This window comes from Malus domestica, chromosome 12 (assembly GCF_042453785.1).
Source record: "Malus domestica chromosome 12, GDT2T_hap1".
Classification (NCBI taxonomy): domain Eukaryota; kingdom Viridiplantae; phylum Streptophyta; class Magnoliopsida; order Rosales; family Rosaceae; genus Malus; species Malus domestica.
The window spans coordinates 17,468,019-17,488,629 of record NC_091672.1 but is presented as its reverse complement, the minus strand read 5'-3'; the positions used below and the strand labels follow the sequence as shown (position 1 = coordinate 17,488,629).

The following is a 20,611-nucleotide window of genomic DNA, read 5'->3' as shown; positions in this document are numbered from 1 at the left end:
GAGTAGAAATAAACAGTCAAACTACAAACAACAATTGTAGAGAACGTATATATCAAAATGATAAGAAAACTAAAGAGGAAGCAAGAAGTAACTTTAAATAATAAGTGCAACCATCTGGAATTCATCATCCATCATCCCAAATTGCACACTTTGGACAAAGATTGAAACCATATGACTTATTGCGCTATACATACACACGTCTTTTTTCTGCTTCTTCAGTACCGTAACCTTTACCAATGGCCTATGTTGGGATATCAGCAGTTTGAGATATAAACTGATGGAATGGCCTCCGCCTATCCTCCTCGGCAAGGAAATCTAACAATTTGAGAAAAAACTGATTTGCAAACGTGGTGGAATTTGTCTCTTCCACGTTTGATTTCTAAATTGTACAATATTACTATTTTGTCCCTATTTTGTTGGGTAGTTGTTAATTATTTTCTTTATCAAAGTGAGGACATAATTGGAATATTAAAAGCTTCACCTATTTGGGATTCTCACTTTATTTATATACTAGCCTCTTGCCACGCATACGCGTGTGGCAATTGACCCTTTTATATTATATTATGTCTTTTATTTTTTTTAAGTAACTATTTTATATTTTTATTCAAAAATTATTCAAAAAAAAAATTGAGGCAAAACCATGAATCCACCCACTAACATGGTAGTTTTTTTTTTCCCGTGAAAATTTTAAATTTTAAATTCATTCAAAATTAAAATGTGGTGAATTGCTTTAAATGCTTATGCTTCAATTGTAATTTTTAGAATTCTTGAAGGACAATTTTTGGTATTTTGAATGTTTCACCTTTTTATCCTTCTCACTTTATATATATAGATATAGATATATATAGATATAAAGGGATCTTCCATTATTTTATGTTCAATTATACTTGTAAAACATTCTGAGATTATAATAATCAACCCACATAAATTTATAAATGCTGTATTTTTATTTCATTTTTTTTTCCTTCCATAATGAAATGGGATCGGAGGCATGTTTTCTTGGTTAAAAACAACCGCTGTAGTGGCAGTTTGGATATACTTTGATTTTGGTTATTTGCAACATTTTGTTCCGTTCAAGCCTCTGCCGTCTGTTGTTAATGCAAGATGGATGCATGATTTTGGCTCAACACGTACTGTGTTTGTGTATAGTCACAGATAGCAAGATTCCTAAGCAACTAATTCAATCTGTGTTTCTGTTATACATCATTGACAACGCACGCACACACAGCTTCAACCACCACCAGCTGCAGCCTCCGTCCGTCGAGTACAGCCACTGTAACAAAATTCTATTCTCAACGTCCACCCGCCCGCCAACCTGCATATTCGGCATCGCCATTGCCAGCCATGTAAGGAAACATCACGTATTAATACAATCAAAGTGATGCTCGGCATCATTACTAACGCATGCGTATTATGAGATTGAGATTCCATACCTTCACCAACCCTTTTTCGTAATTCTTTAGTAAATTTAAAGCATTCAATACCCTACAGCAACTAAAGCAGCATCTTCTTGGACACAATTACGTGGAAAAGCAGATAAACAGAGCAAGGTAGCACTAGGAAAAAATTCACCAGGGCGGCCTGTTCTTCACTCGATGTCATTGGTGGTACCCAAGAGAGATTCGAAGCTGAATTACTTTTACTGCCTCATGGTTTGCTTAAAAAACGATCAACCGTTCTCAAACATGTAATATAGGATCTGGCAATGCCTCCAAGCTAAGGACTTTCTCAGCTCAAGTTGAACTGTTTGCAGATATCCTGTGCGGGGAGGTAAGACAATTATAGTATTTATTGATGAAATTTAATTCACAAAATACAAAGAAATGAAGAAGACTTTTTCTTCTGCAAGTTTAAAAACATTTCATAAAAATAATTTCCACTTTCACTGTGGAAGTCAGATTTCTTTATGACAAAACATAAATGGACAAAGAAAGTACGAACATATATGCAATGCAATGCAACAAAGGGTAAGATTGTGAAGGTGCACTGCTAATAGGACCCTCACCACAGAGAGCTTTTCCCGCCAAGGAAATCAATGAATTGTAACCCTAGAGATAAACGGGCCTCAGACGAGCTCAAGGAAAATAGGTAGTGGTTGACGTTTATGTACATTATGACTCGCGAAAGGTGCCCCATCTGCTTTTTAAAAAGCTTCAAGCTTTCAACCCCTCTCCCTCTCTCTCTCTCCCTCCCTCCCTCTCTCTCTCTCTCTCATCAATTCCCTACACCAAAACAACTTTTATTGATAATATTAAATTAATTGTTGCTGAGAGAGAGATTACAGGAAGGAAAACATGAAAAAGTTTCATACTTTAAACTAAAATTTAGCAAATAGCAATTTAGCATGAGAATCGAGGAGGAGCAATAAATAAATACCTCTACAAACACTTGCAAATTAGCAATGTCAATTGTCGCCGTCGCCATGAAAATCGACCGAAGTCGACCCAAACCCCAATACATACGCCTCAGCTTGGGACCGGACACCCTCTTGCTCATTTTCTTGCGGTGGCTCTGGCGGTGGTGATAAGAGGCGGCGGGTCGGGTTTAAAGTGTGACCCTCAACCCACGGCGTCGTTTATGACGGAGAAGACGGTACAGTGGATGGGACTGGGACTGGACTGGGAAGTGGGAAACCATTAATGGTATGGATTATTACATTTTTCGTATTCCGCACGCAAAACTCAACATTATTAGTTTCTTGTTTTTACCTTTTAAGGAATCTTTTCCAAGGCCTCTTCGGATTTCCAATTGTATTTGAGTAATCCATTTGGTTCCTAAATTAGTTTTTCTCTATTCTTTTTTACGGTAAAATGGTATGTGTCTTTATAGTAGTGAACGTTGGTCTGTCGTCTGAACGTCGAATTATGAAATGCATCTGAGAGTAACTAATTATAGAACACCTCATTTCACTTGGAAGTTATTGAAGTTACATTTTTGGGCGAAAAAGTTGAGAGCTCTTCACCTCCAGAGACTTTGGTATATAATCAACCACCCAGAAGCATTGTTGTTTACTTGTCAAAATCGAAGGTGCTTTTATGTTGCTAGATTCTATGACTTCAGTGTTGTTTACTTATCCAAACTAAAGATATCGCCCGGTTCTCAACACAATGATATTTACTTATCCAAACTGAGGGAGGGTTAGGATAGTTAGTATTCTTCTCGGGTGTGTGAGAAGTGTTTTGCGTAGAGCGAGGGTTTTTGCGTATAACAAAATATGTCTCTGCATGTTTATCAACAAGTCACTTTTCGAATTTACAATAGTTAAAGTTTATGTCGATAACATAATTCTCAACAGGACTCCTCAAGAGCCAGAAAAAAACTGTCGCGCACCTCAAGTCAAAAATTGAGATTAAAAAACTTTGGGAAAACTCGATATTATCTCGGCCTCGAGATCGAACATTGTTTTGACAATATTCTAGGCCACCAGTCGAACTATACCAAGAAAGTGTTGTGTGGCTGTTAATGAGGATAGAGGAAGCCTTCAAGTACTCATATGGTCATCCGAATGGAATCTCCTTGTGAGTGTTATCTTTCTGTTTGGTTAGATGTGGTGGTTATATATGTAGATAGCAAGTGTATTGTGTTTTTGTTGGGTTTGTAATCATGAAAATGTATTTGTTATGGATGATATTCCTTGTTTTATTTTATTAATGAAATACTTGTTACCTTTAATGTAGCATTCCAAGAGGTTTTGAAGAGAAAGTGATTAAAAAACTTTCCGATTACAATCGTGCTATTCGATTGGAAGCTATTATGTTTAATTTTTCAACAATTTAAGTCACGTAACTTGCGTAGTAAGAGCTTATGGACGAGTAACTGTATTACTCTCTAAAGAGTGTCGTGCACATGTCAAACGATTTTAATTGACAGATAACTGGCTACTGCATTAGTAGTGCAATCGATTAAATCCAAGAAATCACGATTCATTTCTACTGAAATTGGCTATGCACTCAAAACTCAAAACGCAAAACAATAAGGGCTGGTTTGGTATTGCTGTGCTTTGAAAAAAAGCTGCTGCGAGAATAAGCGGCTGTGCTGTGAGAATAAGCGGCTGTGAAATAAAGCAGCAGAGTGTTTGGTAAACTTTTTTGTAAAAGTGCTTTTGGAAAAAAAGGCAGTCTGATAGTGGGTCTTTTCATTAAAGGAGCATTGTAGCTCGATGTGCTTTGAAAAAAAGCCAGTTTTCCAAAGCTGCAAATAGCAGCTTCAGCTTTTTCCTTTGATTTCAGCTTATTCTCACAGCAGCTTCCAAAATAAGCCCTTTTTTTTCAGTTTACCAAACACCTAAAACCCTCACAGCTTTTTTTCATGGGTGCTTTTTTTTTAAGCACCTCACTCCCAAACTAGGGCTAAGTCTGCTTGCCAAAAGCCAAACATAAGTAAATATTAGAGGCATCAGATGCTACACTTAAAGTCAACATTACAAATCGTTCAGGAAATACAAAACGCACGAGTAAAAACACCTGATGATTACATATCTTAGCTAGAAGTGACTAACTCCTTGACAAGGCCTTGTGTCGATCCATAAAAGTTACACAATCTCCTCCTACGTCTTCAAGGGTAGGGTCACTTCGCCAGACCGCGAATGATAGGCCGCCTTTTTCCTAGCCTCGTTCCTCGCGTCTTTCTGCACTTAGCCTCCTCCTTCTCCTTCTCCTTCTCCCTCTCCTCCTCCCTCCAGATCAGGTACTCCTTCATCCTGGCATCGGCCTTCTCTAGACCAGCATAAAAATCTTCCAAGTCAAAAGGCTCATCAGATAATGCAACCTTGCGACCATCACCATCAGTCCAAAGGTAGAGACATTCGGGAAAGGGGGTTTCATCAACAGGCATGTCGTCAGCAACTGGCCATGGCCATAGTGGCATAACGGGAAATTGATAGGCCGCCTTTTTCTTGTTTGGTGAACGATAGGCCGGCTTTTTGGCAGCCAGATATCTGTTCTTCTTCTTAGCCTTATAGCTCGGTTGATGTGCTTCCTCGTCCACCTCCTTGCCCGTAGAGTTTCTAGTACTTATGAGATGCTCCGAGGTGTTACACACTGATAGTTTGTTATATTGGGAAACAAGGGCGGACACAGCACCAACCGTAACTCCCTTGCGAGCACTGATATCACCAGCAGCCTCCATCGATTACCTCTGCAATGCACTGATATACCAATCACAGTATTAATCATACAATTCTTTGCCAATCAAACCCTAAGAACTGAAATTGCTTCATGGATCTCATAATAATAATTAGAACCTTAATTCAAACCCCAAAACTGAAATTTAGAGAATGAATTCAAACCCAAAACTGAAATTTAGAGAATTAATTCAAACCCAAAACTGAAACTTAGAACATTAATTCAAACACCAAAACTGACCCTGTTTCAGAAACCCCAAAAAAATCGGTTCATCATCCATGTTAGCTGGTGGAACCAAACCCTAAATTAAAATTAAACTACAAAAATAGAAGCAAACTGAGAGAGCAGCCAAACCCTAACTAACTAAATTAAATTAATTAATTACAACAAATATATTCAAGCAAACCGAGTACCTGGTTGCTCGGTTCGTCGTCGGATCGGATATGAGACCGAGACGGAGAGAGCTTCGTTTCTGTTCTTTTCGTATATATAGTACTAGCGCAGTATACGGTTTTGATCCCTTTCTTTTCTCAGATCAAAATACACAGGCCCTTTTTGCAGAGGATTCCCATTTTTTTGAAAAAAAATGGGAATTATTGAACCTTAATAATTTAAATTATTTATTTTGTTTTATAGATTAATTTTATACAAATGTAATTAAATCTGAAACTATAATTGTCTATTTAATTATCATAATAAAATTATACAACAATGTATTCGTTAATTTCTTTTAACCCAATTAATCTCAAATATTTCTAATTGGACTAATATTTTGCAAGAATGATTAATAAGATGCAACTCAAAAAAATAGACGATTCGGATCATCGATATTCCCTCCCTCTCCGATTTTTCTCTTATTTTTTCACCTACCTTATATTACCACCCCATAAAATGTAAAAAAGTCTAACTACTATCCCAAAAATATTCCTATTTTCAACATTTAGTCAGCAACAACCAAACTCATCGTTGCACGTGTTGGCATTCTCCTCATCGCTGGCCAAACCTTTTCTTCCTTTCCCTTCTCTTCTTCTCTCTTTCTCTCTTCTCGTCCTTGTATACATAAAGAACGTCTACCAAGAACTATGGGATTTCAAACTTTTGGATGTTATTGTCAAAAATTGAAAGCCCTCACCATATCCGTTCTTTCCCAAAAGCTAGCAGTCATATGAATTTCAAAGATTTCCTATACAGAGCATCAAAAAGGTACCATAATTAAGGGTTGCATGGAAACTGTTGTAAGCAAATTCCATCAAATGCTGATAATTGTCTTGAAATTGCATTACATTGGCTCTCAACATGTCCTCAAATGTTTGGATAGTTATCTCTGGTTGTCCGTTTATTTGAAGATGAAAAACACTTAAAGTAGTAGAATACCCTTAACTTGTTGAAAAAAAAAAAAAACTCTTAAATTTAGAAGTAAATAGGGCATCACGATCATAAACAATTATTACAGTAAATTCATGCAACCAAATGTGTTTTGTCTCACTTTGAGTTTTACCACAGTTAGTTTGTGAGACGTACTTTTCAAATTAGTTTCCTATTTGAGACATTCGTTTATTTATTGTGACGACGATTTCATCAACTACTTCTAATCATCATTAAGACCTGATACATCATATACTTGAATATTTATATTTATTTAGGAGTGAGATTGTATAAATCTTAATAGATTATGTATAGGATTCATATGAGATCTTGTATATCTCTCCTTGTACAACTTGTATTACTTAGAGAGCTAGTTTCTCTCCCCCCTATCACCATAAATAAAGGCACAAAGTGGTGAAAATCACATAACAGAATTCACCAACTCTCTTTTGTGCCGTAGATTCTCCCTTGTCAGTAAAATAGGTTTAGAACACGTGTGATGGGAGCATATTTATGCGACTTTTTTTATCTTAGTTCTTTGCATTTACTTAGTTAATTTCTATTTATTGTAGTAATTTAAGTTATTTTCGTATTATTGTAGGTCCAGTTGATAAAGATGACAATAAACGGCAAAATGGAGCAATTTGGAATAGTTTTGGACTTGGATTGGATAGCAGGCGTGGATAGCATATGGGTTGGACATTTTTGGTGTTTAAATGGTGTTAAACATGTGCTAAAATCTGTAGAAATTAAAGTTGAGGCTTGGAAGGCAAGGAATTACACAAGAAAGAGGAATCAATCCTAGTTGGAGAGGAACATTATATTATCCTATTTTATCCAACATTATTTTATCTTATCTCCAACATCAATGAGGAATCCTAATCACATTCCAACACTTTCTACCTGATTCTTAGAGTTCTAAAATAATTCAAAATGCCTAATCCCTTTCCTCCTTGGATTCAGTCGTTATCCCATATATATATGAAATTCCTGTAGCGATTTAGGGTGCGCCGTGCCTGCCATTCATCCATTGAAGTTGCTGGAGTTTTCAGAGTTCTTTCTATCTTTGTTTTAAGTTTCAATGTTTATTTTAGATTGTTTTCAGCTATGATGAACATATGTAACTAAGTTTCTTTTTAGCTAGAGGTGAATTCGAAGCCATGATCATATGTTTTATATAAATTGATTACATCCAGTTATTGTTTCATAAAACATGAATGTGATTTACTTATCGGCTTTATAGAAAACTTATTCTTGTATGTTTATTAAGGATGCATACTTAGTTTGCATGCAGGATTTGATGCTAAAATATAAGGGAATTTCACCTAATCGTTATGAACTTATATTTGTAAGTAGTAAAAGTCACTAGTTATGATTGAGTTAAGTAAATCCATGGTAGGAGTATCATACTTTTCATAGTTACGAATGCTTTGTGAATGCTTATATTTTCACAGAACTTAATGATCTTTGAGATGTATCTTTATCATGTTTTTCATAGTTAGGGAACTTGAGAATAATAATTTGGTTTACAATTAATTTGGGGCATTGTCATTCATGGTTTGTAGGAAGAATAACTGGAAATCGATTTGTATGCATATGTTTCATGTGTGGAGAAGAATCTTTTAGCTATCATTTCATCCATATTTCATTCATAACTTAATTTACTTGCTGCCATTACTTTTGTTTTAATTAAATTCGTCCAAAATCCCCCAGTCATTGTTTTGATGTTAATTTAACTTAGTTTTCAGTTTTATAAGTTTAATTTGTATTGATTAGCATCCCTTCTAATCCTCGGAATAGAACGATCCCTACTTACTCATACTACAATTGCATAATTTATAGAGTTTAATTTGTGTGTTAGTTTCTACCATATCAACGTGTAATTTTTTTATATTCTGATTGAATGAAAGGATAAAACAAAAAATAATAACAAAAGCATCATTCAGTGTTATAGTATAGTGATATTCTTATTCACTTAAAGTGTTAAGTCTTATGTTCGAATCTAAATATTTAACGAGATTGCAATCAATTATAGCCATCCTTTTAATTTATTATAATTAGAACCAAAAGTTGATATAAAAATACTAATATACCATTTTAACAATGAGGGAAGCAATTATGCCCCCCCCCCCCCATTGCAAAGATTAGAGCGGTAACCACAAAACCCGTTTTGGTGTTATCTGATTCCAACACCTTTTCTTCTGGAAATCAACTCTGCAAACAGTTGATCTACAAAAAGCACAATCCTTTTTCTATAAATCTTGTTACAGATTAGAGCCCAATTTAATTTTAACATGTACTTAAATCCAATTTGATCTTCAACAAAGAGAAATGCAAGAGGGAAAGAAAGGGGGAGAGCTTACTGCTTAGTGGTTACCTTGAATAAATGATATGATTGTCTTCGAAAAACAAATTGTAACGTTGCATGAGGCTCCAACCTTTGGGTTTTGCTGGGATGGGAAGAAGATGACAAAGACTAGGATTTTTGAAAACTTTACAAAAGTAACTGTTAATATTAGATGGAAAAATAACCAAGAGCTTAATAAAACTTCTCATCAGAAATTGGCTGAGCTTTTGAGCTTTTTGAGAGGGCTAGAATTGTCTAGATTGCTGAAGTGAGGCTTTGAATTTCTTTGGATTTGTTTTCTAAAAAGTTTTAATCATAAGGGTGTATTAGTACTTTTATATTAAATTTTGGCTATAATTATCATAAATTTAAAAGGATGACTATAATTCTATATAGAGTTCTAATTTTGGTTATTTTTTTAAATTTCCCCTAAATATATTGTTATATATGAAAAAAAAATTTGGTGTGTGGAGAACACTACCAGTACATCAAACGCCATATTACAATTGATTGTAATTTTTTTTTTAAACTAATTGTAGGCACTTAAAATGCCAAGAAGGGTTCCGACACATTAAAAAAATATCTACTTGTATATCTATATCAAAAAAAAAAAAAAAACAGACATATTCCTCCACTCAGACTGGTCATTTGGTTATAACTTATAAGAAGACGACCAAAAGTCGGGACTTATTCTTTTCCGATCGCCAAATTACACACAATCAGCGACAATGGCTTCCCACCTATTGAGGCGCGCCTCCAGCCACTTCCTCTCCGGCGCCGTGAACCCTGGCCATAGCTTGCTGTCGTCATCATCCCCGTTATCTCAGGCAGCTAGGGTTTTCTCCTCCGCTTCCACTCCGATCCGAGCCACCCTCTTCCCCGGCGACGGTATCGGTCCCGAGATCGCCGAGTCCGTCAAACAGGTCCTTATCAGATCCATCGCCTCCTTCTTATCAAATTTCCGTTTAAACTCCGTTTCTTTTCCGTCAAGATTGTATGTATAATTTTGTGTTACACAATACACACGCTCACAAGTCAAATCAACTTTAAATTTAGGGTTTAGAAATCTATTGGAAAGTATATCTTTCATGGAATATTAGAATGGAATTAACATAACATTATTATTTTGGTTGATCGATTATGTATATTTGTCGTTTATTCAAAACGGTTTTGTATTTGGATGATATGATCTGTTGTGAAAGTTTCCAGCCGAATTGTTTTTGTTTGTTGATGTGTTTATTCATTTTCGCAAATGCGAATTCAGGAGCTAGCTACACATCGTAAAAATGTGATTACATTTCCCAAAAATAGATAGTTCAAGTGCGAAAAGGCAATGTGTGTGCTTAGTACAGTGTCCTCGGAGAATAACTATTCAGTGTGCAAGGGCCGTTGATTGTATTTTACTCTGTTTTGGTTTGAAGTGTTGATACAGTTCGCAATTTGCACTGGTGCAGGTGTTCAGAGAAGCTGACGTGCCAATTGAATGGGAAGAACATTACGTTGGGACTGAAATCGATCCTAGAACACAGAGTTTCCTAACATGGGAAAGTTTAGAGTCAGTGCGGAAAAATGGGGTAGGCTTGAAAGGTCCAATGGCCACACCAATTGGGAAGGGTCATCGTTCATTGAACCTTACTCTAAGGAAGGAACTTAATTTGTATGCAAATGTCAGGCCTTGTTACAGCCTCCCTGGCTACAAAACTCGATATGACAATGTCGATCTTATCACTATTCGTGAAAATACAGAGGGAGAGTATAGTGGACTTGAACATCAAGTAAGTGTTTAAAGAATAAGCGGATGAATATAGTCAGATTTTCAATTTACATAAGTTTGATTTGGTTCTTTGTTTTGGTGGTAGGTGGTGAGAGGTGTTGTCGAGAGCCTCAAGATCATCACCCGTCAGGCAAGCTTGAGGGTGGCTGAGTATGCTTTTCATTATGCTAAGTCCCATGGAAGAGATAGAGTCTCTGCAATTCACAAAGCAAACATTATGCAGAAAACTGATGGTCTTTTTCTTAAGGTTCGCCAATTGTTAATGCACAAGTTTTATTGCTTTTTATCACTTTTAAAGTATGCTCATATCAAAACTGGTTTGGTCATTGTTTCAGTGTTGTCGTGAGGTTGCAGAGAAGTACCCTGAAATCAAATATGAGGAAGTCGTCATCGATAATTGCTGTATGATGGTATGAATAAATTTCTTGATTCAAGTTTTATGGAAATACTATTTGTGTGCATGCGTAACTTGGTACTTGGTGTCAACTGATGCAACATAGTCCTTGATCTAAGGGAACATTTATGATGTGCCTCGCAGCTTTTTAGCAACAATACATTGAGAATTTTGAAAAAATCACATTAAACATGTAGTTTTGGATTTTTCTTTGGAAAAAAAAAAAGAATAGAACTAAGTCAACACAACACTATCTAATGATAAAAGTAAGGCAATGCTAACTAGTGATTTTGTTTTATGCAGCTTGTGAAGAATCCAGCACTTTTTGATGTGTTAGTGATGCCTAACCTCTATGGTGATATTATTAGTGATCTTTGTGCTGGGTTGATAGGTGGTTTGGGGTTAACACCAAGGTATGTTGTATATATGCATTTTTTTCTTTCCCTTTTGTAATAAGAATAACAAATCATCTGACATCGTTTGCCTTGCTTTTACAGCTGCAATATTGGTGAGGGAGGCATAGCCCTTGCTGAAGCTGTACATGGTTCAGCACCTGATATTGCTGGAAAGGTTGGCATTCCTGAACCTTTAGACGTTCAATTTACTTTATATATAAATCCATTCTCCGCAGTTAAGGAAAACGCTTTGTGTTAGGCCCGAGTGTCTTTTTCTTCAGGGAGAGGATCTTCTCATCTGTCCCAACTTCAATCCCATAGTTTGGTATTTACTAACTGTAGATGTAGCCGTCCTTAAGAGGATTAACATAGAAACAAACTTGGTGTGGCCCTTGGATGGGAGGAATTGTCTTTCCTTGTAACAAAAGTTGCATGAAATTGAATGCTTTGGACGCTTTTCTTCTGTTGCCTTCTGCCTGAGATTCTGCATAGATTTGTTTTTTACACTACCAAGATTCCGAAAGGCCTCTTATCCTTTTGGGTACTCTGGCGGTGTTTGGCACATCTGGTCCCATGAGTGGATTGGAGGCAAGCTCTGAAATTTGTTGCTCAGAGTTATGTCGTGGTGTACCATGATAATGAAAGCCATTCTAGGATTCAAATCATTGATTACATTTTATTGCGATTTGTTTCATTACTTATGAAGCTCTCCCGTAGAATTATCTTTTATCAATACGTTTCCTCCTAATTCATTATTTGATTGAAATTTCGTAGAATTTGGCCAACCCAACTGCCCTGCTTCTGAGTGCTGTTACAATGCTACGCCATTTGGAGCTCCATGATAAAGCTGATCGGATCCAAAATGCGATCCTCGGCACAATTTCTGAGGGGAAGTTCCGAACTGCTGACCTTGGTGGCTCTTCATCAACTTCTGACTTTACGCAGGCAATCATCGATCATCTTTGAAAGGACGCGGCTCAGTAGGATTTGCATTTTTGGATTTGTAGTCAACAGATTGTTGCGACCCCTATTTGGTTTTTTCAGTTGTTTTTTAAGGGGAATAATATCCCTTTGCTTCGATGATCCAAAAGAGATTTGCCCAGTCGTGGAGAGATATAAAGGGCAAAAGTGGTGAAATCAACATATTTTGATATTTCACATATTCATCTTATACAATATTTTTCAAAATAAACTTGTTATGTTCTAGGGGCTTTCTCCTATACATTAAATAATTACCACGATGGTATGTTTTATTTTTGCTCTCTCCCCTCAACTTAATCTCATAATTCATTTATTGTTATTATTTTTAATACTACTAATTTAAACTAACAGGAAGGGAACACTTAGTATTATTGTCTAGTAATATTTTTTTTTTTTTACTTGTATGTGAGAAATTATAAGTTTAAATTTCGAGAATAGTGAGTCCGCAATCAATTTATTTCTCACCCTCTTAATGTAAATATATCGTTTTCAAAACTAACGGAGGAGGAGGTTTGAACCTGGAACTTAGGATTGAAGAGGAAAAGCCTAATCACTTGTCTATCATTTCTTAGAGAAAAAAATTGTAGCAATGGTCTCTCAATTGTAACTTAATTGGTGTAATGGTCTTCCAACTTAAAATTCATGACCATTAGTCTATTAACTCCTCAAAATGTGCACATATGGTCATTTTATTCAATTATGTTAGAACTTCCGTCAAAATGAGTCATGTACCACGCACATGAGTCTAAATCAAGAGGCAAATATGGAATACCAAATTAGAAAAATTATAGCAATGGTCCCTCAACTTTAACCCATATAGAGAAATGGTCCATCAACTTTAACCCAATTGAAGCAATGATCCCTCAACTTTAACTCAATTATAGCAATGGTCCTTCCAACATAACTCATTTTGACATAATTATGACGGAGTTAACAAAAATGACCATAGCTGCACATTTTGATGAGGTAAGGGACCAATGATATGGATATTTAGTTAAGAAACCATTACTTCAATTGAATTAAAGTTGAGGGACCATTGCTACAATTTTGTCTTTCTTAGATGGATTAGTATTCAAACTTGCTGTTTGAAATTGTGCATACAATACACCCTCTAAAAGTGTCAATGGATGATTTTATGCTTACTTTTACCCAACAGGATCCTTTTTTAATCCTTTTGCTGAGGATTCTGAGAATTTGTAAATCGTATCCGTTCATCGTACATCGTGCAATCAGTTTTTGCCAGGTACTACTTGTATTTAATTTTAAATAAAAATATAATAATTTATGACCCCGCAATGTACGATAAACGGATATGATTCACAGATCCCTGGGATCCTCACAAAGAGGATCCGGCAAGGATCCGGATTCTACTTTTAGCTACTCCCTTTAGAATTCGATTTTAATCTCACTTTACTCTCCTGTAGTTCAAAAGTCGCCATATTGCTCTTTGAAAATTTGCTCCATCTTGCACTTCGGAACTCTATTTTGAAACTTAAAAATCGTCATTCTACCATATAAAGCTCAAAATTCGCATCACATTGTCTTAAGTCTATTAATTCTCTGCAACTCAAGCATAATAACAACAAAAAAGTCCAACTCTTAATTTTTTTTTTCTTTAAACTTAATATTTTCGGATTGTTGAAAGTTAACGAATAGTAGAAATTTACAATCAAATTCATTGGAACATGTGGCATAGTCTTATTGGGTGGTGGATTTTACATATGTTCTAGGGGGCGACTTTTGAGTTACATGGAGAAAAGAGAGAGTCCACAAGTCAAAGTGGAACAATTTTTTAGTACTAGAAAATAAAGTGATGATTTTTAAGTTATAGAGAACAAAATGAGATTAAAATCAAGTTCTAAGCAGCGGTAGCTAAAGTAAGCCATGATTTTATAAAGATTGTAGTTTGCAATTTTGCATGCTAGTTGCATTTAAAGTGGAGAGTCCGGATGGAGACCATTTTCTGGGGGCACACGTTGTACCTATTTAAAACTTACAGGGTGCGTTTGTTGCACTAGACTATTTCAGACTGGAGTAGCTTCTGGGGCTAATCTAGACTGGCTTAGACTAAATTAAGTTGGACTAATTTAGTAAAGCGTTTGGTGTAATGTCGGATTAAAAAACAGAATAATAATAAATTCTAATATTATATTATCAATTCATATTTTATTAATATTTTATTCAAATTCTAAAAACCTCTTTGTCCATCAACCTCTTTTTCTTTCTCATTTTTCTCAGTCCCCCCTATTCCTCTTTCACTACCTTCTCCTTCTTTGCCTCCTATCTCAAGTCACAGAAAATGAAGAAATTTGCTCTAATTCTCTTGCACTTGAGCTTAAAGAAGGACCTAAAGTCTTGAGCGATTTTGTTTTTGTTTTTTTGCTTTTTTGTCAATTCACTGTCATCTTCTCAGGCCCCAGATCCGGTCGATCCAGACTCTTCTTGGAGTTGGAGCCCAACGATTTGAGACCTGCTGGGGGAGTTGGTGAGTTGAGTCGACGATTCAACGGCAGAGGGTGTGAAAGTCCAGGCTTTTTCAATGTATGTGTGGCAGGCATGCGGTGATTCAACGGCGAAGTCATCGAGCTTCTTTTTGGGAAAATCAAACTCATTTTCCGGTGGAGTTGGCGAAGGGAAGCAAACAAGCGACAGAGGAACGAAGCAAGTCTTAGCTAGTTCCATGGTTTTTGGGGACTCTAGCTAAGAACCTCTAGTTATGTTGCTAGTCCAGATGAGTTTGGGCTAATCTCATTAATCTTAGCCCTGCATGCTAACAAACATTGGACTAGACTAAATGCTAGTCAAGTCTAGTCCAGTGAAACCTAGTGAAGCAAAACAAACGGGCCCAAATGATATTCTGTTTTTTAATGCTTAAGGGGTTCGGTTCAATAATAATAATGACCTTCGTTAAGTATTTAACACATCCACATTCAAACATGATATGCTTAATCAACAATTCCACTGGATGTTAGATAATACCAAATTGTGTATTAGTAGCAGTTGTCCCCACTTGATAATTGTGGCATATCTTCATTGTGCGCCTGTTGATTTGTTTTAAAAAGTAAAAAATTGTCCAAACACTTAAAGATGAGCGTATGAACGTTTTTCTTATGTATCTCAGTGGAGAGTTCTCTTTTTTTCTTTTTTTTTTTGCCTACAAATTTTTTATAAAATGTAAAAGTTACCGAAGTTAGTTTTTTTCTTCAGATTACCCTTTTGACCTCTTTGATTTGTCTTTTTTTGTCGAATTAAAACTGAGTGGACTAAGTTTTATAATGGGCTAGCCATAATAATGGTTCAAATTCGTTTTTGGCGAAAATCGAACTTAAGATCTCTCACTTACAAGAGAAGAGGAATATCACTAGACTGTAGTATTAAGTGACGACCTCTTTGATTTGTCATGTTCCAACTCAAAAGTTAAATTATGTTGACTTTTGTATATGTCTATAATCTTGGATTCCTGGTTTAGCATGATTTTATGTAAATTAGTTCTTTCCTTATTGATATGATTGTATCATCTTAAAAGCTTCTCCTTGAGAGATGAATAAACACACAATATACAATTGTAAAAAGCATTATCTTCTTGGTATTAGAGCCAGGTTAAGAAAAATTTCGAAAATCTTGTGGGTGCATAATCATTAGCCCACCACTCTCTGTGCAATGTGTTGTCCGCCAGTGAGCGAGGCCATCGTTATTGACCTGAACCCACTGTGTTGTTTCATTGTACTAGGTGACAACCATACCCGTTCACTTTTGCTTCTAATCTGAAGTTGTGAAAGATTTGCTGCGTCCTGACGATCGACGGGAACCCAAAAATCTTGCACTATCATCAGATGACAAACTTGTGCCCACACCATGCTGCCACTTGCTATCGCACCACCTTCCACCCAACTCAAGACCAGGGCCGGTCCAAAGATTTTTTAGGCCCAGGGCAATGCAAAAAAATGTGCCATAACTTCATATAAGAAAATTATTTATTTTCACATGTAAGACATCGATAAAATTATATTTAGAAAAGCAGTTCAAACTCAATAATTTAGAAACACATAAAGACTAATTTATTTTGTATCCAAAGAAGGAAACCAAAAAACTCCAAGCTTATATGTAGATAGACGATGAGTTTTGTTTTCCATATGAACTGTTAAAATGTTTTTGTATAAATCGTGAGGTGTTTTTTCTTATTTACTAATCTTGTCAATATGAGACTAAAAAAATAATGATGTTTTCGAGTCTTTAATTAATATGTATAAATAATGAATGAGCACTAAATTAAACCCTTTGATGACACGTCATATGATTTACAAATTTGCTCTAATTTGGTCTACGTATTACTCTTTATAGAAGATTAGACTTGAATTTCAAATGAATATTTAAAAATAGCAACCTACATAGCTACTAGCTAGTTACTAAAAATAAATTAACAACCAAACAAATATTCATAAAAATTGTAAAGAATAAACAAGCATATAGCATTTCGAACTTAGAAAATCTTGTTAATTTTCAACAACAAAAACCATTGCTTCTAATTAAACTTCTTGATCATTTAACCAAATTTTATAAATTTATACTCTTATGAAAAGAAATTTGTAAAAATTAGAAAGTAAATAAGCACAGGTAGTGTTTTGAACCCAAGACCTATTTATTATTTCCAAATGACAAAACCACCACTTCTAGTTAAATTTCTTTGTCATCAAACCAAATTTTATAAATTTATACTCTTATGAAAACATATATAAATATACCACCCTAATAATTTTGGTGCCCCAAATTTTTTTAGGCCCCAGACGATCGCCTTGCCCGCACTGGGCCTGGGTCGGCCTTGCTCGAGACCCGACGACCCATGCATAGCCTCAATCCGTGTTGCTAGAAATCCCGATCCACAACTTGAAGAACTCGATCCGACGAACCCAAGTTGTCACCTGAACCCACATCGCCGTCACGCCCAGCAAGCCAGAAAGCATGAACCGAGACCCATCGGCTTGCACGCATTCTCACAGAAGAAGAAAGAAAAAGAAAGAAGAACAAAGAAAAAGAAAAGGGAAAAAGAAAAACAAAGGAAAAACAAAGGAAAAATAGGAAGAAAAGAAAAGGAGAAAAGAAAATATTTGATTTGTTTTTTGGCCAGTATAGGCTCATTGCCAGGGCTTGAGGCCATCTCCAATTCAATGGGGTTTTTAAGACCCGTCTAGATTATAGCTTGCAAAAAATTATTTTTTAATGAACAATATCAAGCCATATTTATATATCATGTTCAATCGAAGGGGGCAATTTTTTAGCCCCCTCAATAATTTATTATTTAAAGATTGTTATTTAATTTTATAGAATAATTGAATTAAACTACCATATTAAAATAAGATTTTCGGACATATTTTGAGTGTCACTTTTCCTTAGAGTGGAGATTGTGTTGTTATTTGTTAAATGTTTTAAGTTTCTTGTTATTAAATATTTTAATTTTAATACAACTTCATTGAAATACAACACCTTAAATACAAAAAGTACAACAACTTAAATACTAGAGATTACAACAACTTAAATATTAAAATAGTGTTTAAGGTGAATAGAATGACACACCCCCAACCCGAGATGTACACTTGGACTCCAAATAGAGCTGTGCTGGTCGGCATCCAAAGGATGACGAAGCCATAAAATGTAGTGGTGTGGAAAATGGGAATAAATTTAAACCTAAAAGCACCTAAATATAAGAGTGTGCTTATGAGTGGGATTGGACTCATTTCACACGTGATGTCAGAGCAAAAGTAAAGTATAATAAAAGTAGGATAAGAATTATACCATTGAAGGTACACTCCTATACCAACATATTCCAAGAATCCTCGTCAACACAAAAGCTTTGCCATTAAAACCTGGAGGGCGAAAAACAAGGGTGAGTGGGCCTAAAAATAAAGTTTTGTAAAAAAAATTCAAAACGTAAAACCCCTCGCCATAAAACAAGTATAATTTCCAAAATATACACACTATGTATAGTATGAAAATACTTACCATAACCTGCAGTATCTCAATAATTCAATACATTACCGTATTTTGTAAATAAACACATCACGTCTGTAATCACATAATCTCGCATAAGCAAACATATCATATCGAGTGCTCATCGACATATGCTAATACACGAGTTCATGCTGAGGAATTTTCACATGAACAAGACTAGGTGTAACAATGATTTACGCTCTAGTACTACAATCACGTGAAGATTAGCGCTATGTGCATCACATACGAGTCCTAATTTCCTATAGCAATCTAGGATATGACTGACACCTACAATGAATCCAAAGTAAGCGTATGATGCGATATGAACATCTATGTGAAAGACTGGCCCTAGCCTAGGCAAGTATTAACACGAGTGTAGCACACAATGAGCAGATAACATAAATATGATCATGCAACGGTAAATCGATAATTCTAGTCAACATAGCAATATTTGTGGCTGCAAATATAATTAATGTTGGGTTTTTGGCTCAAAATTAGGATGATGCAATAAATTAGGTTTGTGTTACCTATTTGGTTTTGGTGTCCTATTTGGGTTTAGTTTTGACTTCTTAGTTAGTTTCCTTGGTGGAGAGATTTTGTTAATTACCTATTTGATTAGGATTTGGATTTATTTCCTATTAGGATTCCTATTGTAACCTAAGTCCTATGCACTATAAATAGGACCTTAGGGTTAGTGTATTTTGTGTGACTCATTCGTGTGGCAATTTGGTGAGAGTCAATTTGTGAGTTAGAGAGCAATTTGGGAGAATCTTCTCCTTTTGTTTTGAGTTCTCTACTCGTTTGGTTTAGGGTTTGTAATTTGTGGGATTTGGGTTGTGAGAGTTTAAACACTCTTTTGTAATCTCCGTTTGTTTAGTGAAATTCCTTTCCGTGCTACGCCCATGGAGTAGGCTTTACGCCGAACCACGTAAATCTCTTGTGTTAGTTTGAGATTGTTTGTTTTAGCTTTCTTCTACGACTTTGATATTTGGTACTTTGTTATAATTCGTTTCCGTTTGCGCATAAAAGTACAACAATTAAGGCATTCCATAATAGTACACATACATGTGCATCCTGCTGGATTAAGAATAATTTCATAATTCTCAGCATTACGACCTTTCTTATAAACGTTAATTTAATTTTGGCAATCACGTAGAAAATTCATTATTAAATATATATGTGAAAACTAAACAAATATATATACTATATAAAAGAAAATACCCACTCACAAATCATGTTGTTGATGCACTTCACCTAAAAATGAAACCATTTACATAAATATTTAACGTACTAATGTATATACGGGTTTTAGTACAAAGTACGGCTAATAAAGGAACTATTTTAAAACAATGGAATTTCGGAAAATGGAGAGCGGATTCAAATTCAACACGTCAAGAAACCTAAAAAGGAACCTTGGGTTCCTCCACGAGCCACCACAAGGTGACTGCATTAAAAGCCACACGCCACTCGCGGTGGCTCCCCACGCACCTGTTGGTACACTGGTACTCGCCTTCCTTGTGAAGCTTGCAAATTTGCAGGTTGCATGGCCAACTTTTAGAGCTTTAAACTAGCTCAAATCTTAACCATAAACAGTAATTTATATATAGATGTGAAGCTGGGAATAAGGGGAATCGATATATACCTACATGGGACCGACTCATAACCGAAGATGGCCGAAAATAACATCTGAAAATGACCAAATGGTCACAGATTTCGCTGGAATTCAGGGAACTCTTTCCTCCCAGTCATGTTTCCGTATCAAACCTCACCAATTTAGACATCCAACATCTTAACATTGTTTCTAAATCACAAAGGAGGAAGGACGGAGATGACCCGAGGCTTACCTTGGTTGGAAGTTCAAAAAGCTCGCCGGGAAACATGGCACCGACGGTGGTTCCATTAGCTTACAAAGGAGAGAGAAACGAGGGAAAGATAGTGAGCTCAAAGCTATTTCCTTTGATTTTGGCCATACAAATAAGTAGTGAAGGGAGTGATGTGGAGGTGGTTTGGTTGTGAGGCTCGCTGCAGTACAGCGAGGTGGTGCCGCTGTGCATTTTTGTACAAAGAGAAAAATGAGAGGTTTAAGGGAGTTTAGGGGTTTTCCACCCTCATTTCCTGGTTTTGTGAGACATTGAGACGGTGAGATTGTGATGGGAGTTTGGAGTTCGTCGGAAATGGGAAGGTTGTATGGTCTCCTCGGCTTTACAAAGGAGAGGGAGTGGTGGAGAAGAGAGAGTTAAAGAGATG

The 20,611-nt window shown here is 35.9% G+C and overlaps 2 protein-coding genes and 1 long non-coding RNA gene across 3 annotated transcripts; 1 reads left to right on the top strand and 2 right to left on the bottom strand.

Annotated features, from left to right (window-relative positions):
• Positions 1-1,636: 1,636 nt before the first annotated feature.
• LOC139190071 (uncharacterized) lies at positions 1,637-2,145 on the bottom strand. The gene is made up of 2 exons (XR_011574060.1): positions 2,006-2,145; positions 1,637-1,758 (listed from the first exon to the last, which is right to left on the bottom strand). It is a non-coding gene; the product is annotated as an uncharacterized lncRNA (long non-coding RNA).
• Positions 2,146-4,350: 2,205 nt separating this feature from the next.
• LOC108174856 (uncharacterized) lies at positions 4,351-5,686 on the bottom strand. The gene is made up of 2 exons (XM_017336390.3): positions 5,537-5,686; positions 4,351-5,146 (listed from the first exon to the last, which is right to left on the bottom strand). Exon 2 carries the CDS (start codon positions 5,125-5,127, stop codon positions 4,567-4,569), a length of 561 nt encoding a protein of 186 aa, XP_017191879.1. The 5' UTR covers positions 5,128-5,146; positions 5,537-5,686; the 3' UTR covers positions 4,351-4,566.
• A 3,741-nt stretch (positions 5,687-9,427) lies between these two features.
• Positions 9,428-12,651, top strand: LOC103429587 (isocitrate dehydrogenase [NAD] catalytic subunit 5, mitochondrial-like). The gene is made up of 7 exons (XM_029090823.2): positions 9,428-9,758; positions 10,290-10,610; positions 10,695-10,856; positions 10,945-11,019; positions 11,307-11,416; positions 11,501-11,573; positions 12,173-12,651. Exons 1-7 carry the CDS (start codon positions 9,564-9,566, stop codon positions 12,362-12,364), a joined length of 1,128 nt encoding a protein of 375 aa, XP_028946656.1. The 5' UTR covers positions 9,428-9,563; the 3' UTR covers positions 12,365-12,651.
• The last annotated feature ends 7,960 nt before the right edge of the window (positions 12,652-20,611 follow it).

Coding starts and splice junctions, on each gene's coding strand:
- LOC108174856 (XM_017336390.3), bottom strand. CDS start 5,127: ATGGAGGCTGCTGGTGATATCAGTGCTCGCAAGGGAGTTACGGTTGGT.
- LOC103429587 (XM_029090823.2), top strand. CDS start 9,564: ATGGCTTCCCACCTATTGAGGCGCGCCTCCAGCCACTTCCTCTCCGGC. Junction 10,857..10,944: donor CTGATGGTCTTTTTCTTAAG/GTTCGCCAATTG, acceptor TCATTGTTTCAG/TGTTGTCGTGAGGTTGCAGA. Junction 11,020..11,306: donor TCGATAATTGCTGTATGATG/GTATGAATAAAT, acceptor TGTTTTATGCAG/CTTGTGAAGAATCCAGCACT.